This window comes from Bombyx mori, chromosome 6, assembly GCF_030269925.1.
Source record: "Bombyx mori chromosome 6, ASM3026992v2".
NCBI lineage: Eukaryota > Metazoa > Arthropoda > Insecta > Lepidoptera > Bombycidae > Bombyx > Bombyx mori.
This window is the reverse complement of record NC_085112.1, coordinates 11,164,664-11,178,879: the sequence shown is the minus strand read 5'-3', so window position 1 is coordinate 11,178,879 and position 14,216 is coordinate 11,164,664. Positions and strand designations below refer to the sequence as shown.

At 37.7% G+C, this 14,216-nt stretch overlaps 1 protein-coding gene across 2 annotated transcripts in view; it reads right to left on the bottom strand.

Annotated features, from left to right (window-relative positions):
* Window positions 1–14,216, bottom strand: part of LOC101742203 (suppressor of lurcher protein 1) — a 151,661-nt gene that overhangs the window by 76,818 nt on the left and 60,627 nt on the right. For both annotated transcript variants that reach the window (XM_021347670.3, XM_021347671.3), the window contains exon 2: window positions 7,092–7,122. In XM_021347670.3, the coding sequence (XP_021203345.1) occupies window positions 7,092–7,097 (6 nt within the window). In that variant the 5' untranslated portion in view covers window positions 7,098–7,122. The remainder of the gene's footprint in view (window positions 1–7,091; window positions 7,123–14,216) is intronic.

Sequence of the window (14,216 nt, the reverse complement as noted above, 5' to 3'; positions counted from 1 at the left end):
AGCAGTAACAAAAAATATCTTCATAAGGTTTTGTCTTGACAGTAACATATAAAATGATGAATGATAAATGAAATTGACTCTGTCTGCAATTTTCAAACATGACGTCAAGCGCAAAAATGAAATGCTCAACCCTTTTTAACCCTAAATTTCCGTTCCTTCTACGTTTTCTCGTTCAAATTCCGAACGCAATATTTACCCAAAATCTTTTTTCAGAATGACCTTTTTTTTGACATTCATAAACGTTATTTAAAATGTTATTATAGGACTCATTATTTCTCGAAAAGCTAACAAAAACGCAAATTAATTTTCCTATAAACCTAACTTAGGACAGACTGTAATCATCAGAGGTAACCTATTCATAGTGTAAATATATAAAATGATGTAATGGATTAATTTTATGATTTAAACATATTGTAACTTATCTACGTCGTATTTTATCTTTAAATAGCTTTTATCGGATAACCGAGAAGCCGATCCCCAAACAGGTAAATTTAGCAGGCCGTACGATTTCTTTGATGATATTTGTTCAACCATCAATCAAAAATTCTCAGAATCTGAAAAGGAATTTTTTATTATTATTTCGTGGAATAAAAAAAACATTAACGGCCATCGACTTTGACGCCACGGAGACTGAACTGTCCCGGGACAACTCTTGTACGGACCGGACCGCAGTCTTTCCCACGTTGACCGCGACTCTCCATCGGTCCAGCCACTGGGGCAGTAAGTTCAATAAACTCTGCATCCTCGAAATGGCCGCAGAGGGGAAGTTGGATGACGCAAAGTAGGCGCTTTCGTCGACAAACAGCGCCAACTTCATGTCAACCTTCCATGCTCGGACTTTGCCTTCGAGTGTGGGAATGTCATTGGTATAGAGAGCGTAGAGGAGTGATGCCAGGACCCTTCCCTGAGGAAGCCCGGCCGTGACTGGGCGCACCGACGACTTGGCACCCTCGACCGCGATAAGGAAGGATCTTCCCTTCAGGGAATTGCCGGGGTCGTACCGGCAATCGCACGTAGGCGTGCTGGAGGTCCGTGTTATGCAGCAGCTTGAAGATCAGTCCCGCATGCCAGACACGGTCGAAGGTTTTCTCGATATCGAGAAAGACTGCGGCCGTGTACTGGCGCGCGTTGGACCGGTCCGCCAAGTGGTGCACAACGCGGACCATTTGCGGCGTTGTCGAGTGACCGCTATGAAACCCGAATTTCTCGGGTCTGAGAAAGATGTGCGACGACACCCTTCTCAGCAGAAGCCGTTCGAACAACTTGCCCACATGCGACAGCAGGATGACCGGACGATAACTGGAGGGGTTTCTCCTATCCTTGCCGGGCTTCCAAATACCCGGTAAATGGCCCTGTGGACAGAATAGAGTTGAAGTCGTGTCGTTCGTTTGTTTTTTCCAGTCTCCCCAAATCATATCTGTCAAGTCTGTCTTAGTTGATGTCTAGTCATTATAGGTCGAATGTCCTGTCAAAGAGATTGCACGCCACGACACCCCTCAATCCTCCTTTGAAAGAGAATATTCAAATACCAAGTAGATTTTATGGATTGGATAAGTCTTTATTGTCGCGCAGAGATTCTGGATAGTAAAAATAAACTCTGCTTCGATAGCAAGTATCCAATACAATGCTAAAGTATCGCTAAAGATGTCAGGATCACCAAGAGCACTCCACGTGAAACAAACGGTACAAAGTACATAAATCACGGAAGTTTTTTTCGACAAATAGATAACAAACGCGTGTGGACTCACAATTTTGAAAGCATCCGATATTTTTCGCATTCCTAAAAATATTCCAATTCAAAGTAAATCCCTGCCACAAAGTTCACATTAACCTTATCTCGCGTCATCCGTTGCTTATTAACATACCAGATTTACTCTCAAGCTTGAGGATTTCATAGTAGAACGCTAATACTCTCGACTGAGGGACGGCAGGCATTATTTATTTACAAGCACTCAAGAACCATCTAAGAACGTAAATCCCACCGGATCTAGCTATTATTAGTGAACGTACATTGATATTTGTTATTTATTAACCTCACTATATTAGTACCTAATGTGATGAAGTTTTTGTTGTATAGTGAGACAAGGATGTGTGATTACTGTGACTCTTAATCATTATGTAGCTATATTTATATCGAAGTTGTAACGAAAAGAATCCGTGTTGAGACGAAAAATGTAGAAGCAAATTTCAGTGATTGATTTTCTGTACCAAATATATAAAGTCATGTTACAATAGAAAAAACAAATGTACACATGAGTAGTAACATTGATTTATTCATATATCCATGTTCGAACACACAGATATTTTCTTACTAAGAATTCCGCACAGATATAAATAACAATGAGAGATAAAAACTTTACGCGGGGTATGGAACATTCTTCACGATTCCCGAATGACAATTTATGTTGGACGAATGCATCACAATTTGTCATCTCTCGAGGCGAGAGATTTGCATAACAAGAGGGCCAAATGTTGGTGATGTTGGTCGCAATTTTATTTCCAACCATTTAATTCCACTAGACGACCATTTGTTAGGCACAAGTTGGAACTACCTTTGTTACACAAACTGAGCACAAAGTACTTTAAAAGTTAGCCGAACTAAAGTTTCGGTGAATAAATACCCTAAGTTGGGTTAACTTGGAATAAGTTGGATGCTAAGTACATCGGTAGACATTATGTGGTTTGTTTATATGTTGGAATTGGAATATAACAGCATTATAGTGAAGTCTCGCTAACTAGTTTTGGTTTTAGGTCAGAAGATATTCAAAATTGTAGGTCAATGTCCTAAACTGTCCGACTGCTCTGGAAATTCGAATATCTAGCCCAACCATTCCTGACTACTGCTCCCAGATTTCCTCAATTCATCCGTAGTAGTAATGGCCGCGCTTATACTTTTCCAAATTCTTCTAGCTCATAATTTATTTGGTACAGCATTTAAACTCAGTTTTTATGCCTCGATTGATGAAACCTTCCTGCGATCTACGAACTGTCGAGACTGTAAGCCCGGTTCTCGCGGAATGAGTGAACCGTGACCGAGGGTATTTCATCTTTCAGCAGACGTAGGTGCTCATCGACAACGGGTGTTTCGATCAGTACCTGCACCATGTCGCCCGGCGAGGACCGACAATGGAGTGTGACCGCTGTGACTGTGATGGATTCGGTAAAGCTTATACTCGCGCACTACCCCGCATGGCTGAGGCAGCGCCTTGTCTTCGCTGTCGTCCCCATCTCGGGGCCTGGAGAAAAGCTTTCGCCTTGCTCCGGCTTCGGAAAGAAATGGCAAGAAACAGACCGGGTCTACTGCATCGGAGCACCACCTGGATTGCTACACTGGTCTTCGACGATCACTTTAACGCCAGGAAAAAGAAGTTTTATGCTAGAAAATATACGTACACTTCGATAACGATAACATAATATATATTGTAATAAATAGCTTTGCTACAGTTAAATTAAAACTGCAACCTCATATCAGACGCGGACTTTGATATTCGTGTAAATTGTAGGTGCTTTCGCAATATCTAACTTTATCATATCTTACTATTTGAGGAAATAGAAAAATATTAGTCGAGTACTTCTACGCTTGATATCCAAATACCGCTTGGAATATTCTATTCCATCAAGAAGTTTATCAATTAAAACCAACAGACTTCTTGTTCCAGACCTCCACTGGCCAAAATGTCCTTGCTTGCTAAACCACAGTACTCGTAAAGTATGCGATGCATAGTCCACATGGGACCTGTCAGTATTGTCATTAGCAATTTTTTTTTCCTGTGCTAATTGTTGGAAGCCTAGGGACCTATTTAAGTAAGTGAGCTGACGGAGCTCAATCTTAGAGCAATTGCCAGCACCAGCTTTAACAAAAGCATCAGCTAGATCTATCTTGCGTAAGTGTTCTCCAGGTCCAATATGTTTCATCCGGGCCTTTAGTATGCCCTCTGTTTTAGTTTCACTTAGAACCTTTTTAGTGGCTCGTGGAATCGCAGTGTATTACACTTCTGTTACCACCAGGTAGATCATGACCTTTTGCGACTATCTAATGAAATAAAAGCATGTTTCACGACTGACCCTGGCATTTATGCGAGAAATGTTAATCACAAGGTACCTACATCATAAATAATCAACTTACCTATTGTAAAAATACGTACCGAATTCAAGAACAAATACAATCACGGAAGTACAATTATATTTCAATCAACAAAACGCTCACAGCTAGAGCCTTTTCTCAAACACAAAACACATTGTCCCTTCAAGCTCTTTCACGTAAACGAAATTATCACTGAGAGTTCTTAATTGTTAAGGGCTCCATTGTTTTAGAAGCGCACAAGTTGGTTGAAGATTGTTCCTCATTCACTGGTTGCTTTGAGTTTTACGTAAAATTTTCCGGGAGTGTACGTGAGCTGTTTTCGTGCGGGTTCATTTAGTATTGACTTCAATTTACTGTGATTCATGGTTTTCATTTCGGGAAATCAATGCATGCTGCATGCTTGGCGAGTGATTTACCAATCACTACGAGTGCAGTTAGGACGTTTATTATGTTTTTTAGTTTGCACCGAAAGACATGTTGTTTTTTGTTTGGTTAAGGCCCTAAGGTTTCCAAGGGGAGCAGAGAGCTTTAACAGTATTTCGCCATTGTGATTGGTCTTGGGCTACGCGTTTTACTTCGGACTAGGTTTACCCGATTATCTTCATCTCCAATGCCACAGAGTGCCTTTAGATTTACGTGGAACGGCCTACATTCCGCTTGCACTAGAGGTTCACTCCACGACTTCCATTGGGATGTATCGCAGAGGAATAAGCATCCCAAATCCAACAGTCGCTAACGGCTATTCTTAATATGCCAAGAAGCTGACATTTATGGCATTAAATTTGTTTTCTCTGGGTGAAGAAGAATTGCTGGTGATAGGGCAAAGCTTGAACCCAAATCCATATGTATCACTATACTCCCATTTTTGTTCCGAAACAAACTTATTTGGGAATTAACTATAGAACAACTGCGAAATTGATTCTTCTTAGTCGTTTGCACTCTTGGCACACTTGGTTGAGGTCGCCAGCTCAGGTGGTAGTGCTTAACAAGACATCGCCATGCCTCGCGTACCGCGGTCTTTCCTGTGCACTCCTTGATGGGACCGCTTAGAGCTGCCTTTGTTTAATGGGTCCATCGTACTGGAGCCACGCGATCTTGTACCCTCAATAATGCCCTCAATCCCCCCTCATACCTCAATCACCCTCAATCATACCGTCACCATTTAATTGTAGTATCACGAAATATGATAGTACAATTAAAACTTTGACCTCATGTCTCAAGGTGAGTTGCGAGAGCTTGTCTTTGTTTATAAAGCAACAAATGATAAAAAGTTACAATCATATCCTTAGACAATTGTAATTAATTTTTCGATAACAATTTTGGCATTGATTCTCATCCAACTTTTATGTGACGATTCCCCGGTACTATACTACTTTCTCCGTAAATAAAAATACACAAGCGTTTGACGTAACATCGTAATTTCCTATGGGACATCCTTTCATTACTTTTTCATCAAAGAATATTTTTTCGTCGAAGGGAATTTTAATTTTTCGTATAAAAATTCAGGAGTTGTAATCAAAAAACTTTTCGACGGGCTGTCGATGACACTACATTTATTACAGGCGAATGAGCATAATTTTTTAAATCTTTGAATTATTATTCTAGAGTTAATTGAGAGTAGGAGAGTCAAACTGGCTTAACTACATACAGGGTGTGATCCCGACAAAAAAGAATAACTAATTTTTTTTTTCATAAATATTGTTAAGATACTCGTATAGTGTATGAACAATATATTTGAATTATGTATCTGAAACTAACTTATAATGTACAAAGTCTATGATTAGATTCAAAATTACTGGTCGTAGGGCGTTTTGTGAGCTCGCACGGGTAGGGTCCAACACCTTGTCTATACCTGCCGTGAAGCATTAATCCGTTTCGGTTTGAAATTTTATGTAGCCGTTATACTATAAAAGCTGAGAGCTAGAACTCATATGCCAAGGTGGTGACGGCATTAACGTAGTTAATGTCTATAGGCTCCGGTGACTACTTAAACCATGCGTGCCGTGAGCTCGTCTATCCATCGTAGGAATAAAAAAAATCTCTATATATAAAAATGAATTGCTGTTCGTTAGTCTCGCTAAAACTCGAGAACGGCTGGACCGATTTGGCTAATTTTGGTCGTGAATTATTTGTGGAAGTCCAGTGAATGTTCAAAAGGTAGATAAATATGAAAATACTCGAAATTAAATAAAAGTAACAATTATGTTTTTCCTTTGATGTGTCCCCCGTCGGACGGATTCCTTTTGTTTGTTTTAAGTTTATTTTATACAAAAATTTAGGTCTTTTATTTATCGATTGAGGCACTGCGAAGTCTGCCGGGTCAGCTAGTAATAAATAAAATGTATGGAAATCAATTTATCTTTGATTTTCTACTACTACAATATCTTGCAAACTAATACAACCAACATTTCTATGTCTTAGATGTTAAAATTAGTCAATGCAAATAACACTTTAATAGCATAATATTTTTGTCTTTTTGCAAGACCTAGTTTTTGTGCCATGAACCGTGAGCTAATTTACGTCGATCGAACCTCATACGAAAATAGATAATATTTAAATGATTGCCCTCTAAAAAAATTGATTTAGACAATAGTATTAGGAAGCAGACTTGTGAATAGTACACTACAGTATAGTACATAATAATGAATGAAACCATTGCCGATGGGCATCAGTAGATTAGAGCCAAGAGACTGCCTCCTGCTTTGAACTTCTTTAAAACTTAATTTGAAGAAAGATATGTTATAACACTGATGCACAGCATAGATCATTCGGATAAGTTGATTCTAGAGACAGATCGCAAGAAATATCTTTAGAAAGATACTGTTCAAGAATGTGGTGGTTCTAAATTGCAGGGTTGAAATCTATTCCGGTAGCACGTGATTGTTTAAATTGTTTGAATGACATAATTTTCCGGCAGAGGTTTCCTAACACTTATAATAATGTAATTTAAAGTAATAATAGTAAAGTCACTTTTGTTCCTTAATTTTTTTTTTTTTTTTTAACTTACCCTCATTCTATTTCTTTAGCCTGCGTAAACTCTGAAACAAAATAAATAATAATTAAGAACGTTCTACAAATTTTATTTCTTATAGATTCCATAAACTTCAGGTTTGGAAATGATGTTATTATGACTGTGGACTTTAATAACCTCTTAATACTAAGTGAGCCGTGAGTACTTCTGCTTGTAAAGGCCCTTAAAACAAAAACTACAATACCATTGGCAATTCAATTACAACTATATTTATTAACTAGTTACCTCCTTTCAGACTACATTCAGATATAAAAGGGAGCCTATAGAAATAGTAACAAAAAAAGACAGATCCCGTATAATCTTTTTAATTCCCATACGACCTCGTGCCAAAAGACTTAATCAAACATTTTGTGTAAGGCAGGGTCCACATAGAGACGTTTTACGCGGCAAGAAGGGATCTACCTCACAGAGGCTAGTAAGGATTTCATTGTGACACCGCTTTACGGGGCCTTCTCATTAATTGAGAACCTTTTGAAGACTGACTGCGAACGAACAATTTTGGATTTGGGTTAACTAAAAATATAATTGTGGCGAACCTCCGCGAATACTTATATGTCTAGGATAGGCTAATTATAAGGATGATAACTGAAAATAAAATGAATTGATTTGGAAGCCTTTGGAATAAATTGGAGAAATAGGACTGCGTTAATTCTTTTGCATTTTCAAGAAAATACAAACAGTAAAACAGTTTTAAAAGTAATAGTAATAGTTAGTAGTATAGTAGTAATAGTTCATATTTTTTATGTAAATTCTGGTATACGCATTGACATGTATTATTTTTGGCACCATAAATTGGGTGGAATGATTCTACAGTTTTAGTTTTTACAAATTGCAATCGCAAGTTTTATAATTTTGAAATAAAAAAATATATTTTTGTTTCAGTCTGATACTTTATGGTCACGGCCACATCAGTACATTCGGTAGGACTTCACTTATCGCACAGTAATATCCTGAAACCACCTCCACTTGTCTTGAATTTTAGCAACAGGACAAACACTTGCCCGATAGTTTAGCCTTTGGGTGCCTTTTGTGTCATTTTTCAGCCACTAGTTCTCATCTTGAATCAAGCAATGGCGTTTTTACAATAAAAGTCATTTGATCAAGAGGACCAAATAGGTACTCGTCTTACCATACGAAACAATTGCCTAAGACGTTCATTTTTCAGGCCGTCACAAAGTATATAACACATAATTTCCACATGCTCTTTGCAGAATTATTAAGTTGCGTTATCAGGTAGGATCTTGCGTTGATACTTCCGAATGTCGAAATACCCTGGGAGGGCTCTAAGCATCTTAGATGATTTCTTCAAAGCTTTATCCAATTTCATGATGAACTAGATTTCGGAAAAATTCCTCAATGCATCAGAAGCATTGTGATTGGAATTTCTATAAATGGTAAAGGCTTAGGAAATAGCCGTTCCCATAATGTCATTAAGCCACGCTTACTGCCAAATCTATCAAAGGCCCTAAAACTTTAAAAACAGAACTGCCGTATCTATTTCATTTTCGTCAGCAGTCAATCGGCCGGTCGACAAACGTTACGGGTTCAAATGGAGGTCAGGCACTATCTAATGCTCTGCATTAATCACTATCTCAACAAATGAAGGTTTAAGCCCTACTTCAATTTTAATTAGCTTTTCTGGACGTATTTTTTTTGTTTGAAAAGATTTTTTTTGTGTACTGTACGGCTTTCTTGACAAAATCATATTTGAAGTCCGTATATGGATATAGTTTGTAATGGTAACTCCGACCATTGTTGGCATTGTTGGCACAAAGGAAATCTTTAATTTGAGCAAACCTTGTTTACGTTATAAACACTGTTTGAGTTTATCTTAGATATATTCAGTTTTCACTAGATTGGTAGATGTGGCGAGATTTTGTTTTTTATTGCTTATGTGTGCGGACGAGCTCACGGCCCACCTGGTGTTAAGTGGTTACCGGAGCCCGTAGACATTTAAAACGTAAATGCCGCCACCCACATTGAGGTATGAGTTCTAAGGTCTGAGTTTTTACAGTACAACGACTCTTTTCTTTTTCTTTTTCGGACCGGAGAACGAACCTCCTACGAGGTCCCCGTTTCTAGGGGGCGCGCGGGGTATATGGGGCTTGACGGTCTGCAGATGTTGGAAGCAGACTGCGGGCCCAAGGAGCTTTAGGGCACACTTAACGACTCCCCTGCACTCTTACATCCGATGTCCAATCTCCATCCTGGGTCATAGCCCGGTCTGAGTAGGGGAGTTTCCGCGGTCAGCACTACAGCCAGATTCGCGGCGCCACCCCGACGACGCCCAATCAACGAGTCGTCGAGACGATAGTCGACGACCAACGACGCTTGTCTCCACGGTACGGCGCGGCGACCCTACCAGGCTGTCCGGGCGATGCCGCTGGTGTTCCGGGAACCAGCCTGCCGGGTCGAAACGCGATACACCGCCGACAGGGTTGCTCTCCCACAGTATGTTCGGCAACGACAACAACGACTACTGCTTTAATTTTCCGCAATGTTTTGTAATCTATAATTACATCTATAACTAATTGTCTTTATATATATATATATATATACCTATATATCGACGCTTGAAAGGCAAACGTGACTAAGCGACAATGCGTGAATTTTACAGTAGACTAATTTAATTTAGTTCAAGTACCTGAAAAAAAATATATTTTAACGAATCTAGCTGTAGGATTAAAATGATTTTAATAGACCTAGGAATATATATTTTTTTGCGCATCCAATATGGTTATTGCCTCTCATTTATGTACAAAGCAGTTATTGTCGCTTAGTGACGTTTGCCTTTCAAGCGTCGATACATGTAATATAATTTGACTTATCTATAATATCTATAACTAATTATCACCGGATACGAACGTTCTTATTCAATCAGGTAGAAAAGTGTTTAATACATATTGAAAAGTATGCTCCTAGTAACGCCGCTTCAAAACTTTTTTGAGCGTATCAGAGAAATCCATGCCGATGTCTATTCTATCACATACTCACATACTTCCCAAGCGTTCCTCTGACAAATGACGACAAAGATAAAGTTGTAATTAATATCGTTAGAATTTAATTAATCCCCTTTGAACTAATGACAAAGGCTAGTCTCACACGCGCATACGAACTAAGACAATCAGTGGCTTACAGTTGCGGGGTCCGCTCTGCGGTTAGATCCTAGCTCAGCATTGAGATAGCGTTCTCCGAAACTTTAGTAATAACTTTGTGTAGCGTTAATCACTTCGGAATTTGTGTTATTAGACACAGCAACACACATTAAAATCCGAAATTTATAAGATGGTATTAAAGGTTTATCAAAATCTTACTACGCACTTAATAAAGGTTCTATTTAAGAAATCTTCATAAGAATTGATAGAATTCATCTTGAGATATTATGAAGGTGAAGTTTCTATTTTATTGTATTTTAAGCCGAATGTTTCACACTCAAACTAAAGAGATGATTGCTATTTTGCAGCTTTTGTCTTGAAGGGTGGGGCGGCGTTGTAACTATAGGTACTTGAGACCTTAGTGTTATACTTACAAAAAAAGATGTGTGGTGTCGTGGGACACCGGATAGGAACGAAGTTCCTTATTATAAAAATATTAATTTTAAATTCTATTCGAGGTATAAAAAAAATAAAACTGGAGGTTTCGCAACAACCCACGGTCATTCGGTAACGTGCGAACTTATTGTGGTACACTTCATTCACGGTTGTTTGCATAAGAGTTAGTGTATTACGCAAACGAACGCTCTGAGATCGTGGTCAATGTATGATAAAAAAATATGTTTTTTTTTGTACGTTATTACAAAGTTAAGTCGTACACTGTGTGCATTACTAATAAATATCTTACGTTACGGACGTTTTTTTCCGGTTAGGGTACACCTCCGCAACGTCCCATAAGGAACTTCGTTCCAAAAAGTCACGAGCCGGATCAGCAAAACACTACACCTACGTAATTAATTACAAATAATATACGCATTGAAACGTAGTTACCCGCATCGAACTTTCAAAGGCGACTTTATCAACTGACAAAGACCGGTTGATGTACTGTACAACAAGTATTCCATTAAAGTCAGCCGTGTTTATTTGTGTCTCAAAATACCACTTACTCGTCCACAAAATATATCTATATATTAATACGTGAAGCAAAAACTTTGTATCCCTTTTTACGAAAATTGCGCGGACGGAGGAGTATGAAATTTTCCACACTTATAGAGAATATAGAGAAGAAGTGCACAATGCTAATATTTTTTTAAATAATGCATAAGAGATACATTAAATCAATAAAGAAAACATTACACACACTACATACCATGTATTTGACGCACACACGCATGCATACTTTTTATTGTCAAACTTTTGTTCTTGACGTCTGTTGTTAAAATTGAGAATAGATTAAATATTGTTTGTCTTTGTTAATATTTTTGTAGTGTAGTCTTGGCGAAATTTGTGATTATAGAAGTATAAAATACAATCATAATAATGTACAAATTCCAATTAATTATAGTCGAATTTCGACTACTGCGGGACCTCTAGTATACTTCAAATTCAAGTCGATACGATATACAAACGTGAAATTCGTCAAACGCGGGCTAGAAATAATTAAAAATGGTAAGTGGAACTGTGTTCTTAGATCCTATTATTGAGCTGATGATAGCATTTACTCAAAACCTCTGTTGGGTGTCGTTTTCAATTATAAAACTCTCAATATCAAGGACATAGCTTTCTTGCTCGGATTCCCGGACAGTTAAACTTGGCTTATTTATTATTGTCATTTTTATTTTAGTGTTTCTGACATTGCAGTTTATGTGTATACGAACAACTGCGGTGCTATTCGTCGAAATTTGAAAATTATGCTAAGCCGTATCTAAATTTTTTTATAAAATATTCATTGATATTTACATCTCTTTGTATACAGAAAGATTTATCAGTATCTGAAGGTCTGGCCAGTTTGTTGTACCTGAATTTTCATCTTCACGATTACAGATTAGATTTTAACAGGTATCAACCATTTACTCGGTTATTTAGTACCGTTTTTTATTACAATACGTTCGCGTAACATACATGGAAATGACTTGTTTTCAGACTTTAAATAACCGTAGAAAATACTAAATTAACATCGTGTTATTTTCGCGAGTGCACTCGACGGTAAATGGGTCGAATGACCACTATTGGCAACGTATTGACGCGTGGCTAGTCCGGTTCAGGGCGTGTCCGTTCGTTTCGATTGTTATGAGAGCGATCCCGCGAACCCGACTCAGATTAGTTGGTCGCTTCGATAAGCACACATAGATCGTAGCACGATTGATGGGGGACCAATTTGCATGGCTGGTCTGTACGTGTATTTTTTTCTTTTCGGCCTAACTCCATGGCGGCTATCTAACAGAATCTACTCAAATTTCATTTGAAGGATGATAACTTATCTTATACCTTTAAACGAGCAATTCCTGTATATAAATATATATATATATATATATATATAATCTGAATCTCGGAAACGGCTCCAACGATTTTCCTAAAATTTAGTATACAGGGGATTTCGGGGGCGATAAATCAATCTAGCTACGATTTATTTTCAGAAAATGTTGTTTTATTCGTGTTTTCGATAATCAACTCTTCCCGACATCTATTGGCGAATAATAATACTATTTTTCTTAATTGAGGGCAACTAACCGCTTTAAAACACACAACAAGATGGCGTTATCAAAAAAAAAAAAAACCAGCAAAGCTCGGTCATCATCTAGTATTATTAATATACCAGAATCGTTTTCGCGAAATTTCATTTCAATATTTCAACATAAATAGAAAATCAGACCACTGAAAATGCAACCGAGATAAAAAGGCGAACTAGCTTTTAAAATGATCAAAATGCGTACTTTACTTAAAAAGGTTTTGTAAAATAACAAGGATAGGATACCATATGTAATTTCTGTATTTCGGACGCGAAGCGTTTGTATTTTGTAGGGCGGAACAGAATATATTGTCGAAGGGATTGTTATTATTCTAGACGGTAAAACTCATATCCACGGTGTTTCCCGAGCGCTATGACATGTCCTTCTTCAAACCAGGCTTGTGGAGAGAATTAAGCGGTAGGCAGCGGCTTGGTTCTGCCTCTGGCATTGTCGACGTCCATGAGCGACGGTAACCACTTACCATCAGATGGGCCGTATGCTCAAGTGCCTGCTCGGGCAATAAATAAAAAAAATCTATACGAAATGATTTTCAAAGCCATTGAGCCTATTTTAAATCAGAGGTGAAGCTACGAATATTTAAAAGGTCTTGTGGTGACCTGTTGATGAAAAATTAAAATGTTGAGTGTGAGAATTTTCAGAAATTCCTATTTGTATACTGAATTGAAAATATTCACTAAAGTATAATTTTAAAAAAATTAACATACAAATGTAGAATATACAATAATTTAAATTCAGACATCTTCGTTTGTGAAAATCAATCTCCAATTTATTAATTGTAGATTGATTCTCAAAGACAATTAATGAATTATTAAAATCTGTACATAACTTCGTAGTAAAGATTTTCATAATATTTTCGAAAAGGGGACTTTGGTTCACTTTGTGCTGTGTATTGTTCATTCCGTTGGGAGTTCTCTAAAGGAATTGTCTATCTAGAGTGTCCTTTGGCATGGCAATAGCACTCATCAATTTGGATGCTAATCTGCCCTCAAAACCAAAAAAATAATTTAAAAGTAACAAAACAACTCTTAAGCATTATTCTAGCGGCAGCGTAAATTAACGAATTAAAATAAAAATAAAAATATTGCCACTGTCGTTAGACGAGGACAAGGTCTACCTGATGATAAATATTCTCCGTCGTGAATCTCATCGATGCGAGGGGCACAGTCAAGCCGTTGCCTACTGGAATTAATCGAATCCCATAAATAAATACCGTCAATTTTATCACCATAACACGATTATAAGAAGATATAATTTCTATATGATCACACATAAAATCTAATTCACCAATCTCATAAAAACCAATGTCCAATCATGTTTAGTTATCTCATAAAAATCGATATGTCTGTTCTGCACGAGATATTAAATAAATTCATTTCATATTTCCCCTTTGCAGTATCATATCTAATAATTGGGTAGGT